Genomic DNA, 18,635 nt, shown 5'->3' on the forward strand with positions numbered 1-18,635 from the left:
AGAAACATCGTACCTTGACAAGTCAGAAATAACAGACCCCGCCCGTATTACTTAAACATTTCACTTTTCCGCTCTTGATCTATTTCTTATTAGAAAAATGTATCTGCGCATGCGTACCTTTCAGTCACCGAGATGCAAGCCGGGAAATGTAGTACGTGTAAGTGGCCTAAAATTGAGCGCTGCTCTGCTTTAAATCTACATAATTATTTTGGAAACAATATTTTGTATTTGTGTATTAGGAATACATATGATTATTTTGATGGCAAGGACAGATGAATTACATATTTGACGAAGTAGACGTGATGATCTTTCTATACTTGTATTGCCAGTATTACAAAAATCAAGAAGTTGAGGAATCATTCATGTCTGGAGAACAAACACTGCACAAAACAAATAGCTGACACACATTTTAATGGGAAAAAAACATTAAATGCATGACTTTGAGTTACAGGTTGATAGTAATCTGTGAGTATATATGATGCATACATATCCATACAACTGCATAGACGGCACAACGAATAATTGCAAAAACTAAAAGTGATCGCGGAGTGTCATCTTACAATGCCAGAGAAAATCTTGTTCTCTGCAGATTTGTGTTAAATAAATGTACAGCAAAATATCTGCTAATCATTTAGCCTTAATAAGAACACAAGCTCTTTGTTTTCAGTATGCTGATTAAAGCAGGGGTTAAAATAATAAGCGTCAGACATTTAGTGATCATTTCTGAACCTGGAGCTGAAGTAAAAGTGCATGTAGTTTTGTTGAAGTTTTTACGACCGTGACCCTCAAAACACAGCACCAAAGATCAAAGAAGGTGGATGTTCTTCTTGAGCTTACAGTAAAAACAGCCAACCCATCAAATCAAACCAGTAAACAACTGGGAAACTGAGTTTCCCATCACACGTACAGCACAGCAATGCAAGTTCAGATTATTCTGACAGGTTTCAATTCAGAAGCGAATCGTATTTTTGCTTAAATGACTGTAAATATATACACATGGAAAGTAAGTCCAGTAAAAAATTATAATCAGAGCAAAGCTCGTGGCACTTCACATCATCACCCTGTTTAATTTTATTCCCAGTTCAAGCAAATCAGCTAAGACTGGGATTCATTCTGTTCTTTTCCTACAACAACCCAAATACAATGTGCTTTTCACTTCCTCCCACTGAGAAATATGAATCATACAGCAGATATTAAGTGCAATACATGAGTAATAAGTCATATATTTTTTTTAAATCTTAAATGTAATGTTGACTAATGAAATTTTATTTTGCATGAAGACTTTTTTTCAAACACCCATTTATTGCATTCTAACATTATATGCATGACAATTTATCATTATATAATACAATATATATTATATTAAAGAAAATCAATCACATTTAATGCCAAATAAAATTATTTAGAATTAATAGCATATGCATATATATATATATATATATATACACATTAATTTCTTCATTGCAGTATTTAGAAACTTGGAAGAAAATGTGCTCAATTGTCATGAATTATAATGCAATAATGCAATAAATCTTAATGTATTTAAAATGGTTTTATTTTCGTTATGCAAAGCATAATTTTTCATATCTTATTTTAATTGTTCAGAAATTCATATAGCTTAAGGACTGTTTAACAATTGCATTAAATCAATTTCCAGCATCACCATGAAGAGTTAAATTCTAAACATTATTAAAAAAAAGGTGAATTTAGTGACCTATAGAAGTTATTCTCTAATCAATGGACCCAATAAACATTAAAGGTCGGACTGAAATCATCTATATTGTGCTACAGAGAGACAATCAAGTGCAGATCAAATGGTCGTATAATTCAGATTCAGTCAGTTAGCCACACAACCGTTCATCTGAACACCTGTCGCTTGTAGACGAAACACCTTCATCAGAATCGGAGCATGAGACGGATGCCACTGTTAAATCACTATGTTATATTGGGAAATATTTGAGTTACACGAGAAGATTATTACAGACATCGACTTCACGCTGATGCTTCAGCAGGAGTTTAAGAGACGACGCAGCCCGTGTCCTTCTGCGGCTTCAGATCCGGCTCCTTCACCGGCTTGATCTCCTCATCGTGCTTGGCTTTTGCCTGGAGGAGGGATCGTGCATTACAATGTGTCCCGTTTCATTTATGCTGATTTTTGTTTTCGGAGCAAAAAATAATGGCTATCATACATTTTGTCCATGATTTACAGAAGACACCCCCCTAAAATGTCATTCGATGTAACAAAAGTTCATATGCTGTCATGCATATTTATACCGATAATCATTAAAGACATTAAAACTAAAAGCTTTTGAGCACTATGTACATCTCTCTTTTTCAGTTTTAGTACTGCCCTTCAGAAGTTGCTTATATGTTTCCCAGAAGACGACATTAGTATATTTACCCTTATCTTCAAACTCAAAAAGTTGCATGAATGGTTTATTAGGATCACACAATATTTGTCTGAGATACAACTATTAGAAAATCTGGAATCTGAGGGAGCAAAAAAATCTAAATATTGAGAAAATCATCTTTAAAGTTGTTCAGATGAATTCTTAGCCATGCATATTACTAATCAAACATGAGGTTTTGATATATTCACTATAGAAAATGTACAAAATATTTTCATGATACTTAATATCCTAATGAATTTTAACGTAAAAGGAAAAACTATAATTTTGACCCATGCAATGCTATTGTTGGCTATTTCTACAAATATAGCCCAGAGACTTAAGACGTAAGGTTTAGTGCTCCAGGGTCACAAATGTATATCCAATCTGTGGGAAAGGAAAGCTTTCCTCACCTTGTCGTCTTTGGGTCCCTTGGTAAGGTCAAAGGTCGCGTAGACTTCAGGCGTGCACTGAGCGCTGAGAGGCGGGAGCTCGAACGGAGTCGGTTCAGCCAAACCATAACTGGCCTTCAGTTCCAGCGCCGGAGCTTCTGCAGGAACCTTGTGGAAGTAACTGACACAGAAAGCCAGCCATAAAACCCCGGGTCCTCTAGGAACCGTTCCATCGCGTGTCACTGGTGTTTGACTCACATGAAGCTGTTCTCTCTCTGGCACTTCTCCAGGGTGTTCTTGATGAACGTGCCCAGCTTCTTAAAGAAGAGCTGCTCCGAGGGTTTGGCCGTGCTGCCCGGACCCTTCATCTGACGGTACTCTTTACACAAGGCTTCAGCGCGGGAATAAACTGAAACACAGATTCAGCACAGACATCACCCAGAAATAAAACACTCAGAGCTCAAAATAAGAAAAAAAAACAGTACTCTATCGTGTTGCAAAGAGACATACAGCTTTTTTTTTTTTTTTACAGACACAGTAATAAGTTATTTTTTGAAGTTTTACAAAAACAATTGCAATATTTAAATTTTTCCTACTTTCCCAATTTCTGAGTGTAAAACATTTTTTTCAAGGCATAAAGAGCTCATTAAGATGAATTTCCTAATGGAGATTAATAAAAAAAACTTTCAACTTTTCCTATATTAAATATGAATGTGAACTAACTAAATATATCTGAATAAATACCTATGGCCCTATGTTTTTTTTTTTGAAAATTAAATTTTTATCCCTTTCCAATTCTTCTGGATTACATTTTTTTTCCAGACTATGTATTAAATGGTAAAATAAAATGTTATTAATGCAAAAGCATGTTAAAAAAAGCTAAAAAAAAATATATATATATATATATATATATATATATATATATATATATATATATATATATATATAAAACAAAAAAAACAATGGAACATAGAAATTAATAAAACATAAATATATATATATATATATTGTTATATATGTTTTATTGTTATAAAACATATATATATCCATTGTTGTAATGGTAAAATTACATTTTATTAATCAAAAAGCATTCGCAAGAAGCAATTTTTTCGGGACATATGAAATATTTATTTATCGTTTTATTTTTAACCAAATTCTGTTTTCCGTTTATTTTAGCTTCTTTTTTTTCTCTCCTTCTTCAAAACTTCTGTGATATGTCCTCGAATTGTTCTGGTAATCAAATGATGGCATATCTTTACATTTATTTAAAACATTAATTTATCTTTTAATCAAATGAATATTAAACAAACAAATATGGAAGAAAATTAGCATAATCATTTGTAATAATAATTATACCAGTAGTAGTAGTAGTAAGGCATATACTCTACAGTACAATATGAATAAACATCTGTTCATTTGTTCGTACATTTCTCGGCCTCCTGCAGGGATCTGATGGCCTCTCCACATTTATCAGCCGCCAGAAGAGTCTGTCCATGATAACAGTGCGCCTGCACAACACAAACACATCTTACAGCAAGAGATTACTGCATCAGTGAGAACAGATGTCTGCCATTGTTCATGCAAACAGAAAGTCCTGCCAAATATTGCACGCTGAATTACTCCATGTGTGTTCGGCTTCAGACCGACTCACATAAGCCATGTAGAAGTGCTGCTTCAGCTGCAGGTATTTCTTCCATTTACTGCTGCATTCTGGATCCAAAGTGTTCAGAGTGTGATCTGAGCAAACACCAAACAATATCTTCTCAATAATATATCACTTTATTATGCAGCACTCTCAAATACTCGATGCATTTATTTATTTCCTGATTTATATCCAGGTCCATTCGGGTCAGCAACACTCTTTACATATACATATTCTATAAATATGTTTTATATATGATCTTATAAGATTACATGGTAAGTCATTACAAGGTCTCATTTATTAATATTAAGGCATTAGCTAACATGAAAATAAAAAAGGTTCAAAATACATAAAAGATACATTTCCAAAATGTATTACTTAATGAAGAGAAACTAATTATAGAAGTATATATATATCTACACACACACACATTTATATATATATATGATTATTATTAAAGCTAAAAACATTTGTGTTGCTTCATATCTTTGTGAATTTTTTTTTTTTCAGGATTCTTTGGTGAATAAAAAGCAAAAGCACAGAACTTCTTTGAAAGAGAAATATTTTCTAACAGTATAAATGTCTTTACTCCCACTTCTGATCGATTTAATGCATCCTTGATTAATAAAAGTATTTAAATTAAATTAAAATTTTAAATAAAAATTTTAATTTTTAATTTTAATTTTAATTTTAATTTAAAAGTACTTAAAAAATATTGAATGGCAATTTGTAATATAATAATATAATTAAGTAATATATATACACACAGAAACACATGCAAATATATTTATAAAATATTAAATCTATTATTTCGATTGCTTAGAAACATTTAAGTGTTAATGCATCACAAAACTTCATAAATTGGGGAATTGTTAATGCAGAATTAGATGGAGAGCAGCGTACCGGCCTTCTGGTAGAAGTTAGCGGTCTCGAAGGACAGCGCTGCGATGAGGGAGGCGTTGTGCTTCAGCTCGATGGCTCTGGCAATGGTGACTAAAACAGAGACTCATGAACCCTCACACACTCACACACACACACACACACACGACTGTTCAGCAGTGTGTTTTACCCTCCTGAGCCTCCGCCTGACTCTGCACGATGTAGGTGTCGATGACCCGCGGCTCAAGGTCGCGACCCTTCTCTGCTGGAGTGATGAGTCGAGGAATATGAGTGTCCTGACAGGAAACACACCACATGAACGAACAAACACAAGTAACAGAGTCCAATATTAGCATGCATTATCACGTTTAAGAGGTTTTAGACACTCTATGTGCTGAAATCAGCGATATGCATGCACTCCTATCACTTTTTCACATAATCTGCACATTTTACCTTCAGGGTTTTAAATATTCCAGCGGCGATTTTCAAGCTCTTGTGAACATCTTTGGCCTCGTCCTCTGTGATGCTACAATAAAAATAAAAACAGCCCGTCTTTAATGAAACTACACATATCTAATGATCATTCTCTGCTTTAAATATTACACACATAAATATAATGTAGTATTACACACTTAATTTATAGAATTAGCTGACTGTATAGAATATGCATCAACTCTTTTATTTCACACCTACTCACCAAAATAAATAAATAAATAAATATCTAGATTCTGAAATTTAAATAATTTTATTACGTGGGAAGAAAAAGCAGAGTGTTGTGAAAGACTGTTGTTTTAGTATTATTTAAATAATTGGATCGAATTTGTTAAGAATTTAAATTAGTTAGATTTTTCAATTTTTAATTTCATTAATTATTTTTATTATTATTTTAAGATTTTTTTGTCATTTCTAGTTTAAGTTAGTCACTTTTCTATGCTTTTATCATTTATTTATATTTTTTTTTATTTGCTTTTATTTTTAGTTTAGTTTTAGTCATTTAGTAACATTAAATCCCCAAAGCAACATTTTTAACTTTTTAAAATATAAGAAATAAAGCTGATATCCATTGCAGCGTTATTTATAGTTTAAACATGACATAGTTGAGACTTGAAACTAGCACAACTCTGCAGGAAAGTGGTTGGCTGGTTTTATAAGTGTACAGCATCAGATGCATGTTTTCTGCTCGAATCGCTGCAGAGGTAACTTCTCTGAGAGAGGACAAACTGCCTAAAGGCTAAAGCACAGCATATAATGTTTTAAATGACAGAATCCAATCATTACACACATAACTTACTTCTCCTTTCCGGACAGACGTGAGGCAAACTTGGAGTACCAGATGGCCACATTAAACGCCATAGACACCAGCTCAAAAACAGCATCCTGCTGGGCACTGCAAAACATAAATCAGATTACCGTATTTTTCGGACTATAAGTCGCACCTGAGTATAAGTCGCATCAGTCCAAAAATACGTCATGATGAGGAAAAAAACATAAATAAGTCGCATTTATTTAGCACCAAGAGAAAACATTACCGTCTCCAGCCACGAGAGGGCGCTCTATGTCTTCAGTGTAGACTACAGGAGAACTGAGCAGCATAGAGCGCCCTCTGGCGGCTGGAGGCGGTAATGTGAACTCTTGGTTTATTTCTCTTAGTTCATTTCTCTTGGTTCATGTCAAATTAATTTTGATAAGTCGCACCTGACTATAAATCGCAGGACCAGCCAAACTATGAAAAAAAGTGTGACTTATAGTCCGGAAAATACAGTATATATTCCAATCAAACCATTTAAACTTGACCGTCATTTTCATAAAAGCTCATCAAATCAGATCATTGTCAATATGGACATGTAGCAAAACATGCCTTCAGTTGAACTAAATTACACAAGTTGACAAAAAATAAGAAAACACCGAAGACGAACACTTTGGACGTGTTTGTGTTATTAATAAATAACTTGGTAAACACAATAAATAATGCATTTCAGTGTTTTTCTTATTTTGGGTAACACTTCACACTGACAAAAAAAATTATTTAAATAAAACAAAGCTTAGTAAAGTACATTTTACATCAAAATACAATTTCAGTCTTTTTTCTTTAAAATTTCTACATTTTATAAAAAAAGTCACTTGCGGTTTCTTTGTAACGCCTTTTTCTGCGTAAAAAAAGGTTCAAAGTTAATCTGATCTTTTCATAAATTGACACCAAAGTTGAAATGCAATCTAATATTTTTAGATTACCTTGTGTTTAATCTATTATAGTTGTAACAGCTGTTAACAATGAATAAATAATTATTATAAAGTATTGTAACTTTGGTTATTCAATAAAAAATGCATTATAAAGTGCATTACAATGAATGCATTAAAATGCTTTTATAATGCATTTTATATATATAGGCCTTATGCATTAAAATTTTTTCTTTTCTTTTGCACAACTTTTTCCACCAGTCAATATCATTTAAAACATACAGTAGGTCCTAAAAAGAGAAACCACAAAACCACATTGTGTACTAGTTTCTTTCTGAGTTACCTTGCCATATTTCCTTGTAAAGTGTCAGTCCATTTGAAGTTCTGGATGAATCGGAGCTTGCTCTCTTGTGTGGTTCCATCCAGCGGCAAAATGAATCCTAGAACAACATCATCATCATCATCATCATTTCTCTGAGCAGGATCAATGCAAATGCATAAAAAGCAGCCTGAGGAGCTCTAATAGTGAAGGCTAATAGTGCACAAACCCTGTATAAGAGCAAAATATTCATCACTGGATCTCTTCATGATCTCTGGGGTGCATGTGGCATCTGTGAACATGTCCAGCAGTCGGGCTCGCGCCGTCCTCAGGTCACTGAGACAGATTGAATATTAATATTAGAAGAATCATGCAGAATCATACTATTTTTCCCAGACGGGATTTCTGGACTGGCTAAAACATCCATGTGTTTGACGTGCTCTCTACAGTCCTCACACATGACATGGACATGTTTTTGAATTGTTTTCACCGTTCTCAGTAGATCCCGCCTTCTCGCACGTCACAATTGGTCGATTATCCACAATGCCTGCACGCTATTGGCCAAACCAGTTTTCAGTCATTACCATCAGCAATAATGAAAGGACATGAAAACAAAGCCAAGACCTGGACATTTTACTCCTAACAGACACGACCAGTCAAAAGTTTTCAAATAGTAAAAATTTTTATGTTTTTTAAAGAAGTCTCTTCTGCTCAGCAAGCCTGCATTTATTTGATCAGAAATACAGCACAAGCAGCAACACTGTAAAATATATTTACTATTTAAAATAAGTGCTTTCTATTTGAATATATAGCAAACTGTAATTTATTTCTGTGATGCTCCGCTGTATTTTCAGCATCATTCCTCCAGTCTTCAGTGTCACACGATCTTCAGAAATCAGAATAATATGATGATTTGATGCTTGAGAAACAATTATTATTATTATGTTGAGCAGAATTTTTTCAGGTTTCTTTGATGAATAGAAAGCTCAGAAGAGCAGCATTTATCTCTTTATAATAACTTTTGATCAGTTTAAAGCATCCATGCAAAATAAAAGTATTGATTTCTATATATATATATATATATATATATATATATATATACAGTATTGTTCAAAATAATAGCAGTACAATGTGACTAACCAGAATAATCAAGGTTTTTAGTATATTTTTTATTGCTACGTGGCAAACAAGTTACCAGTAGGTTCAGTAGATTGTCAGAAAACAAACAAGACCCAGCATTCATGATATGCACGCTCTTAAGGCTGTGCAATTGGGCAATTAGTTGAAAGGGGTGTGTTCAAAAAAATAGCAGTGTCTACCTTTGACTGTACAAACTCAAAACTATTTTGTACAAACATTTTTTTTTTCTGGGATTTAGCAATCCTGTGAATCACTAAACTAATATTTAGTTGTATGACCACAGTTTTTTAAAACTGCTTGACATCTGTGTGGCATGGAGTCAACCAACTTGTGGCACCTCTCAGCTGTTATTCCACTCCATGATTCTTTAACAACATTCCACAATTCATTCACATTTCTTGGTTTTGCTTCAGAAACAGCATTTTTGATATCACCCCACAAGTTCTCAATTGGATTAAGGTCTGGAGATTGGGCTGGCCACTCCATAACATTAATTTTGTTGGTTTGGAACCAAGACTTTGCCCGTTTACTAGTGTGTTTTGGGTCATTGTCTTGTTGAAACAACCATTTCAAGGGCATGTCCTCTTCAGCATAGGGCAACATGACCTCTTCAAGTATTTTAACATATGCAAACTGATCCATGATCCCTGGTATGCGATAAATAGGCCCAACACCATAGTAGGAGAAACATGCCCATATCATGATGCTTGCACCTCCATGCTTCACTGTCTTCACTGTGTACTGTGGCTTGAATTCAGAGTTTGGGGGTCGTCTCACAAACTGCCTGTGGCCCTTGGACCCAAAAAGAACAATTTTACTCTCATCAGTCCACAAAATGTTCCTCCATTTCTCTTTAGGCCAGTTGATGTGTTCTTTGGCAAATTGTAACCTCTTCTGCACATGCCTTTTTTTTAACAGAGGGACTTTGCGGGGGATTCTTGAAAATAGATTAGCTTCACACAGACGTCTTCTAACTGTCACAGTACTTACAGGTAACTCCAGACTGTCTTTGATCATCCTGGAGGTGATCATTGGCTGAGCCTTTGCCATTCTGGTTATTCTTCTATCCATTTTGATGGTTGTCTTCCGTTTTCTTCCACGTCTCTCTGGTTTTGCTCTCCATTTTAAGGCATTGGAGATCATTTCAGCTGAACAGCCTATCATTTTTTGCACCTCTTTATAGGTTTTCCCCTCTCTAATCAACTTTTTAATCAAAGTACGCTGTTCTTCTGAACAATGTCTTGAACGACCCATTTTCCTCAGCTTTCAAATGCATGTTCAACAAGTGTTGGCTTCATCCTTAAATAGGGGCCACCTGATTCACACCTGTTTCTTCACAAAATTGATGACCTCAGTGATTGAATGCCACACTGCTATTTTTTTGAACACATCCCTTTCAACTAATTCAACTAATTGCCCAATTGCACAGCCTTAAGAGCGTGCATATCATGAATGCTGGGTCTCATTTGTTTTCTGAGAATCTACTGAACCTACTGGTAACTTGTTTGCCACGTAGCAATAAAAAAATATACGAAAAACCTTGATTATTCTGGTTAGTCACATTGTACTGCTATTATTTTGAACAATACTGTATATATATATATATATATATATATATATTATATACACACACACACGGACTCCAAGCTTTTGAATGATACAGTGTATAATGTTCCAAAATATTTGTTGTTTTTTCATTTCTATTCATTAAAGAAAAAGAAAAAAAAAATACTCCCATTTCAACATAATAATAATAATAATAAATGTTTTTTTTTGTTTTTTTTTACACCAAATCAACCTATTAGAATAAAGACTGGAGTAAAATCACAGGAATAAATTACATTTTAAAATATATTCAAACAGAAAAGAGTTGTATTAAACAGTTAAAATATTTTACAGTATTACTGCTTTTGCTGTATTTCTGATCAAATAAATGCAGGCTTGCTGAGCAGAAGAGACTTCTTTAAAAAGCATGAGAGATCTTACAAACTTTTAACTGGTCGTGTACGATGCATATATAACAGCACAAATGAAATCCTCACTTGCAGATCTTGTTGGCAGCGGGACTGGACGCCACGCCGTACAGATTGAACGATACCGGAGCCGTGGCTTTTAGAGGGTTTCGATGGAACCAGTGAGTCATGGTCACCTGAACGGGAAGAAACAGACTTATTTATTTCAGTTTACTTTGATATAATTGATTTTAAAGGCATTTTATTTTCAACCCAAACATCAGATGTCAATCTGGATCCTGAGCATTATTCCTGCGAAACACAAAAACATGCCCATTCGACTAAAATAACTCTTTAGATTAGATTAGATTCAACTTTATTGTCATTGCACATGCAAGGAAAATGCAGTTATCATCTAACCAGAAGTGCAATAAGCATTAAGTACAGAATATACAAGGTCTATAATATGTACAATAACTATACAGATAAGGCAGTATTATGGACATAATTTACCGATTTTAAATACTTTCAGCATGATATACAGATAGGTATATTATGAACATACTATACAGATGGATTATGCATAAGTGTATGTACACTATAAGCAGAAACTATGAAATAATAAACATAATTTACACTAGTGCAATGGACAGTAAAGTGCATAGAAAATATTTCAGTGTGCAAATGGATTACTCAGTGTTTCTGGATGAACAGACAGTAGTGCAAGTAATAACAAGTGTAGCTGTTTTTTTTTAGTAGTCTAGATTATGTGATTTTCTATATCAATGAGAGTCTATGCAGATGGTATCTGGACTATTTTCGGTGCTTGTGACGCAAGCAACTAAATAACCGAGCATATCTCACATCTATTATATATTATATTTCATATTAAGAAGAAAGATTTAACAATATAGGGATCAGATGATATTCAGTGAGTCATTTGATTTGTAACATCTCGGTAAACAGATTTCTACACTGGTTACAAACTATCTAATGTTGGTGATTTTTCGTCTACTGATGTAAACACACTTATCTGCGAGCTTCACGTTATTCATACAATGGTTAAAACCTCGCAGTAAACACAGCAGCCACGCGCTAAAATCTCACAACAGACTCTTAACACCCTTCGCAAACGAAACAGACCTCGTCTTCGCACCAGAAGTGTGTCGACTGTCAGATGTTTGTTGTTTTGATCGGCAAGACTCCGAGGATGTGGACCAGGAAAGGCCAAAACAATGAACGCTCTTCCTGTATGACGTATCTCGGAAGGTGACGTCACACACACGGCAGTACGTAATCATTTTGACGGGTGTCTGTGCAAGATCAGTTTTGTTTATTTATGTAAAAAAAAGGTTTATAATTGAATGTGCAATAAAATAATTTGTGCACGTGAGTACAGTTTGTCTAAATATATATATATATATATATATATATATATATATATATATATATATATATATATATATATATATATATATATATATGTATGTATATATATGTATATATATATATATATATATATATATATATATATATATATATATATATATATATGTGTGTATATATATATATATATATATATATATATATATATATATACGATTTACATAATCCAGAATGAAAAAAGAGAGAGTAAAAAAACATTATATCCACAAATCAGCCAATTCACTTACATTAGAGCTTGCAACCTAATGTAGAGATATACATTAATACATTATTAGAGAAAGTGTAAATTTTTAATGTTTTTTTATTATTATTAAACAGCTTTTCGATTTAGTTTAAATTTTGTCGTTTTTATTAGTTTTTCTTTTTTTATGCTTCCATGTAGTTTTATTTTTATTTATTTTTTTTACTTCAAACAAAATAAAAAAGAGAAATATTGCCTTGACATCTAGCTGAAATTAAATATCTTATTATTATACTTAATTAGCTATATATAAATAGTTTAAAAATTTACATTACACTACAGGATTTATTTATGTAGTTGTTTCATTAAAGGATTGGAAGTGCTATTAATGATCAGTGTGATCAGTCTTCTTTATTCTTGAGCGCATATTGGGACTTTTATTTTGAAAACTTCTCTTTCCGGCGCAGTCGCAGATAGTCCGGTTGCACTCGCGTCAGGCCTGTGTCGGTGTGTGGCGGTGCCACTGGAGCATCCGGAGCCCACTGCGTTTCCCGGCGGTGCGCAGCAATGCGGGCGCTGAAGAATACACTTCCCTAGCGATGTCAGATCCCGGAGCTTTCGCGTAACTTTAACCGGAGAAGATGTCAGATGTCACCAAAACCGTCCAGAAATGGCATGCGAGTTTTAAAAAGGGCACTGACTTTGATTCGTGGGGGCAGCTGGTGGAAGCCATCGATGAGTATCAGATGTAAGTTATGTATGTGTTCAAAATAAGCAAAGATATTTGGCGACCAGAGCTGGTTAAAAAACGAGGAGCTCATTTTTTTTTCTAAAAGCAATACACATAGAACTTAAATGACAAGTGATGCATTGCAATTACACAAAGTTGGAATTTAAAAACAGATGCGCGTGTTCTTGCATTGTGATGCACAAGATGCGGTGAGTAAATAAGTAAGTGTTGAGTGTTTGACAGCCTGTTTGCATTACGTCGCGCGCCACACCCTCCAGTCTCAATCTGAACTCGTGCCATCTAGGTCAGTAAGACACAACTCCGTTCTTCACTCTCTACTTTTGCATTCCATGCATGGATTTGCTGTGCTTTTAAAGTGTCAACAACTGCAGTAATGTTCATAAAGACACTGACTTATTCACTTACAGTATAATTAATCTATTAGCTGGATGTCAAATGTGTCTGTAAACAAAGTTTTTATTATGTTGTTTTAATTCTTCAGATTGAAGTCTTGTGGTGTGGTTTATTGCCTCATCATGATCCATGTACAATATATTTAGTATTTCCTTGTAGAAATGAAAAAGACATTCAGTGGTTTGTAACCAGTTTTTGTGATGGTTCAACAGACTCGCGAGGCAACTTCAGAAAGAAGTGCAGTCTTCAAACTCGCATGATTTCACAGAGGAGCAGAAGGTGTGCGTTTCCCAGAGATGTTGACAGCTGTCAATCTTTTTTTTTCTTTTTTTCAGAATTGATGTTAAAATATTTCAAATGATATTAATTATTTAAATGTTTGGTCTTTTTCTTCCTCTGTTATCTAACGATATTAATATACACTATTTCTTTCATTTATTTTCCAGAAAACTCTTGGAAAGTTTGCAACATGCCTTGAAATGCGAAGTGCGTCCTTACATGTTAGTATTATTATGAAATAAGTTAATCACTTACAGCTCCTTCAGAAAACATTAAAATCTATTTCCATGATTGTTGAGAACAATTCTCAATGCTGTAACTGTGCTTCTGCTGGTTTTCTTCGGCAGTGCACACAATCTCAAGAGGAGTTCAAGTTAGAAGACTTGAAAAAACTGGAGCCCAGTATGTACCTCCTATATGTGAATATGAATTTTAACCCTATAAAGCCTGCTGTTGTTATATTTAGGGCCATGATGACCCTTTTGGAATTGAAATATTCTCACTATATGAGTCATAAAAGCCTGATGTATCACAAATGACACAAGACAAAAACACAAATGCAAACTTGTTTATATTTAGTCGAAAGGTTCAGTAAACTGTTCCAATAAAAAAATCTATCACTTCTATTTCTCCACAGTCATTAAGAACATTCTGACTTACAACAAAGGTTTCCCTTTTGATGTCCAACCAGTGCCTTTGAGGTATTTCTTTGATGTTTATTTATAGAACAGATAGTTCCAGTCCTGGATGCTGATTGGTCGACCAGCGTTCCATTTATAAGATTACGCTATTATTAATGATTATATGCACAGTATTACATCTGACACTTTTAAAGATACTTTGTTCCAGTAGAACCTCTTGTTGTTTCACGTTTGTTATTTCCGCTGCTGATTGATCTGATTCTGGGTGTTTTAGGAGGATTCTCGCGCCGGGTGAAGAGGAGAACCTGGAGCTGGAGGAGGAGCTGGACGCCGGGACTGGTGCAGGTTCAACTCCATCATTCCCTTCAAGGGTTCCAGGTCATTCACTACATAGTGCACGAAGGACTTACTTTGATGCACGTCTTGTTATGGATATGATCAGCATTAAATATGATTTTTCAACTTTATTAATAAAAATCAGGCAAATAACACTCTCATTTTCTTCAGAAATGATCAAAGTCTAGGTTTTGTTCAGTGTTATTTTAGTATCATTGATATACTTTTAATTTAATTATAGTTTTCATTTTTGTTAGTTTTTATTTTTTAAATATGTCTATATAGTTTAATGTTTTGTTGTATGACTTCAATCTAAATAAAAATGAGAAATATTGCCTTGGCAAATGGCTGAAATAACATTGTGTTTCTGGTGATATTTAAGTAATGCACTGCAAAAATTATTTTCTGATTTTTAAATCAACACATTTATATGAGAAGCCAAATGACTTAGGACGTTAAGTTTATTTATTTATTTTTTTAATGAGAAAAAATATTTGCCAATGGGGCAAGAAAAATATTTTTTTTCCCCTTTGAATAATTTTTATTTTTTTTACCCCAATGCCAGATTTTTCCTTTATCTTTTAAGCAAATTTTGTTTTTTTCTGAAAACGAATTGTTTATAGATTTTTCTACTGTAAAACAAGACAAAAATACTGAGTAAGAAACTTTTTTTTTTTTTTGGTTTTAGTTTACCAGTACTAACCCAAGCTCTGTTATTGCAATATTAAATGTGATATAAGTAAACAGTAGATGAACTTACAAAAGTGAAATCCACTTTCAGAGAAACTGATGCATTTATTTTTTTTTTAATCAATAAACTAACAAATTCTTACTTTTTCACAGTTTTAATGAAAGTTTGACGTCTTTGACAGGTAAGCTCTTGCCACGGTTGCCCTCAGAGCCTGGAATGACTTTGCTTACGCTGACGATAGAGAAGATCGGTCTGAAGGACGCAGGACAGTGCATTGACCCGTACATTACCGTCAGTGTGAAAGGTAGATCTCCGTAGCCCTCTTTATCGTCACATCAGATCTGTCTTCACATTTTTCTTACATTTCAATCTTTTCACCCTCCAGATGTGAACGGTATAGACTTGAACCCGGTTCAGGAAACGCCAGTGGCCACGCGGAAGGAGGACACGTATATTCATTTCAGCGTGGACGTGGAAATTCAGAAACATGTAGAAAAACTACCAAAAGGTCTCACTTTGCTCTTAATGGAGTATTTCACCCAATAATGAAAATGTGCTCCATCTGTGATCTAGATGAGTTCGTTTCTTCATCAGATTTGAAGAAATGTAGCATTGCGTCACTTGCTCACTGCAAGTGAATGGGTGCCGTCAGAAGTTTAAAGTTAAAAACGTCTTAATGCTGGATTTGTTTCATCTTTCGTCTTCTCCAGATGTTATTTGATGGACTGTTGATTATTGTGATGTTTTTATCAGCTGTTTGGCATCTTATTCTGACGGCACCCATTCACTCGCAGTCAGATGCAATGCTACATTTCTCCAAATCTGACGAAGAAACAAACTCATCCTAATCTTGCATTAAGACTCAAGAGATGGTGTATGAAATATACTCCAGTTGTTAATTTTTGCGTTTGCCTCTTCTGTAGGCACAGCTATTTTCTTCGAATTCAAACACTATAAACCCAAGAAAAGATTCACAAGCACCAAGTGTTTTGCGTTCATGGAAATGGATGAAATCAAACCAGGTCCCATTGTTATAGAGCTGTGAGTAGCAGAGTTCTTCAGAGTTGCTTGCATCTCCTAAATTCATTCTTTCATCGTATTTATGTATTGCATATTAATCTGATTTTAGGTACAAGAAACCGACGGACTTCAAGAGGAAAAAACTCAACCTCCTGACAAAGAAACCACTTTACCTGCACCTCAACCAGACTTTGCACAAAGACTAAACCAAGATCTGTCGGACAGCTCTTGTATTATATTTCTCAGAAACGTTTGGTGCATTGCCTCTCACACATTCCTTGCAATATCAGATGCTTTTCTTAATCTCTCCGGACTGAAGTTTAGCACACAGCCTGATTTCTCCATGGTGCTTCATTCGAGAAAAAAACTGAATTGTGTACAAATGGAGTTCTGATGGAAACGGATGGATATGAGTTGGATATAACACAGCTCTCCTTTGGTTATTTTTATTGCATTAAAGAAACCGCTCGCCCTCATCTTCCAAACCTGTATGCGGTTATTATTTTTGAAAGTCTACTTTTCATGAAATTTCATTTTATAGTCTGAAAAAAGCAAAAGCACCATTAAGCATCCTAAAAACAATCCATTTTATATTCTACTTTTACTCAAGCCATACAAAAAGCATTGCAGATTTAATATCAAACTGTTATTCAGTGGAAACCTCCAGTATTTGTTTGATTATGATTTGTTAATTCTTAAAATCAATCGAATGTGAACATATTATATCTTTGGTTTGATTTTGTTTATGCATACTGGGGGGAAACGGTTTACAAATTTGGAGTCCTATGAGGGTGAGTTAATAACTTTTGAATGAACTATACCTTTATAAATGTTTATTGCTTTTAATGCTACCTACATAACAACACTAAACATCTCGAATGTAAAACCAAGTTGGTTTTTGAGATTTCTATCATTTATTTTTTACCACAGCAATGTTAATATTATTCTATAATACTCTAATCCTAATGACTTTGCAGTACACTTTAATAGATCACTCAGAAGTTTAATTAAATATGACCCTGCAGCACAAAAGCAGTCTGGAGTCTCTGGGGTATATTTGTAGCAATAGCCAAAAAATAAACATTGTATGGGTCAAAATGATAGATTTTCCTTTTATGCTAAAAATCATTAGAATATTAAGTAAAAATCATGTTCCATGAAGATATTTTGTAAGTTTTCTACTGTAAATATATCAAAACATAATTTTTGATTAGTAATATGCATTGCTAAGAACTTCATTTGAACAACTTTAAAGATGTTTTTTTTTCATCCTCAGATTTCAGATTTTCAAATTGTTGCATCTCGGCTAAATATTGCTCGATTGTAACAAACAATACATAAATGGAAAGATAATTTATTCAGCTTTCATATGTATGAAGCTAAATATACGCTTTTGTGCTCTAGGGTCACAAATGTATCAGAAAAGCTAATAAATATGAACATATGACCTTATATGGTCATTTAATTTCATATTTACAGATTTTAATCATATGAAGTTAGTATTGAGGAAATGACTTACTTCTGGATTAGTTTCTCAAACAGTGTTAACCAAGTTTACTAAAAGATTTCACAAGGTTGTCACTAGCCAGGATAACTTTTACCAGGAATTTACCAAAAAAGGAAAACATTAATGGAGATGTTTCCCACATCGAGCTGTTTAGTTTAATGTGATGTCAATGTTGGAGTCTTGGAATCAACTAAATGGTTAAAAAGTATTGCATTTTTTTTTTTTTTTGAAGACTTTATACATCATGTTTTGATGGACGTTACCTATCATTGGTGTGTATTAATACACAGCTTTATCGAATGTCTCATTTCTAATAAATGACGATGCTGCTTGAATCATGAACATTTTATAAATACACTCCAGTCTGAAATACATATACGACATAATGAGAACAAGCAGGCAATCTCTGCTTGATTAATTGGCTGGAATTTCTTGGATTTATAGGAAGTGCATCATTAGTCCCGAGTGAAATCCCATGTGAGCCAGATTGCTGTTTAAAGA

General features: G+C 33.9%; 2 protein-coding genes across 3 annotated transcripts; one reads left to right on the forward strand and one right to left on the reverse strand.

Moving 5' to 3' along the window:
* Positions 1 to 394: 394 nt before the first annotated feature.
* Positions 395 to 12,168, reverse strand: LOC127938822 (BRO1 domain-containing protein BROX). Its single transcript, XM_052535716.1, has 13 exons — positions 12,033 to 12,168; positions 10,980 to 11,086; positions 8,027 to 8,133; positions 7,822 to 7,918; positions 6,592 to 6,687; positions 5,754 to 5,826; positions 5,491 to 5,596; positions 5,325 to 5,414; positions 4,431 to 4,516; positions 4,206 to 4,287; positions 3,038 to 3,188; positions 2,801 to 2,960; positions 395 to 2,103 (listed from the first exon to the last, which is right to left on the reverse strand). The coding sequence occupies exons 2-13, from the start codon at positions 11,078 to 11,080 to the stop codon at positions 2,017 to 2,019; spliced, it is 1,236 nt and encodes a 411-aa protein (XP_052391676.1). The 5' UTR covers positions 11,081 to 11,086; positions 12,033 to 12,168; the 3' UTR covers positions 395 to 2,016.
* An 805-nt stretch (positions 12,169 to 12,973) lies between these two features.
* Positions 12,974 to 17,112, forward strand: LOC127938665 (axin interactor, dorsalization-associated protein). Of its 2 annotated transcripts, none has more exons than XM_052535444.1 (10): positions 12,974 to 13,264; positions 13,873 to 13,939; positions 14,107 to 14,160; positions 14,287 to 14,341; positions 14,577 to 14,640; positions 14,855 to 14,925; positions 15,789 to 15,911; positions 15,993 to 16,115; positions 16,531 to 16,648; positions 16,737 to 17,112. In XM_052535444.1, the coding sequence occupies exons 1-10, from the start codon at positions 13,158 to 13,160 to the stop codon at positions 16,831 to 16,833; spliced, it is 879 nt and encodes a 292-aa protein (XP_052391404.1). In that variant the 5' UTR covers positions 12,974 to 13,157; the 3' UTR covers positions 16,834 to 17,112. The 2 variants fall into 2 exon arrangements, with proteins under 2 accessions (XP_052391404.1, XP_052391403.1); XM_052535443.1 differs by having other exon boundaries at positions 12,975 to 13,264; positions 14,855 to 14,958.
* The last annotated feature ends 1,523 nt before the right edge of the window (positions 17,113 to 18,635 follow it).

Source organism: Carassius gibelio, chromosome A20 (genome assembly GCF_023724105.1).
Source record: "Carassius gibelio isolate Cgi1373 ecotype wild population from Czech Republic chromosome A20, carGib1.2-hapl.c, whole genome shotgun sequence".
NCBI lineage: Eukaryota > Metazoa > Chordata > Actinopteri > Cypriniformes > Cyprinidae > Carassius > Carassius gibelio.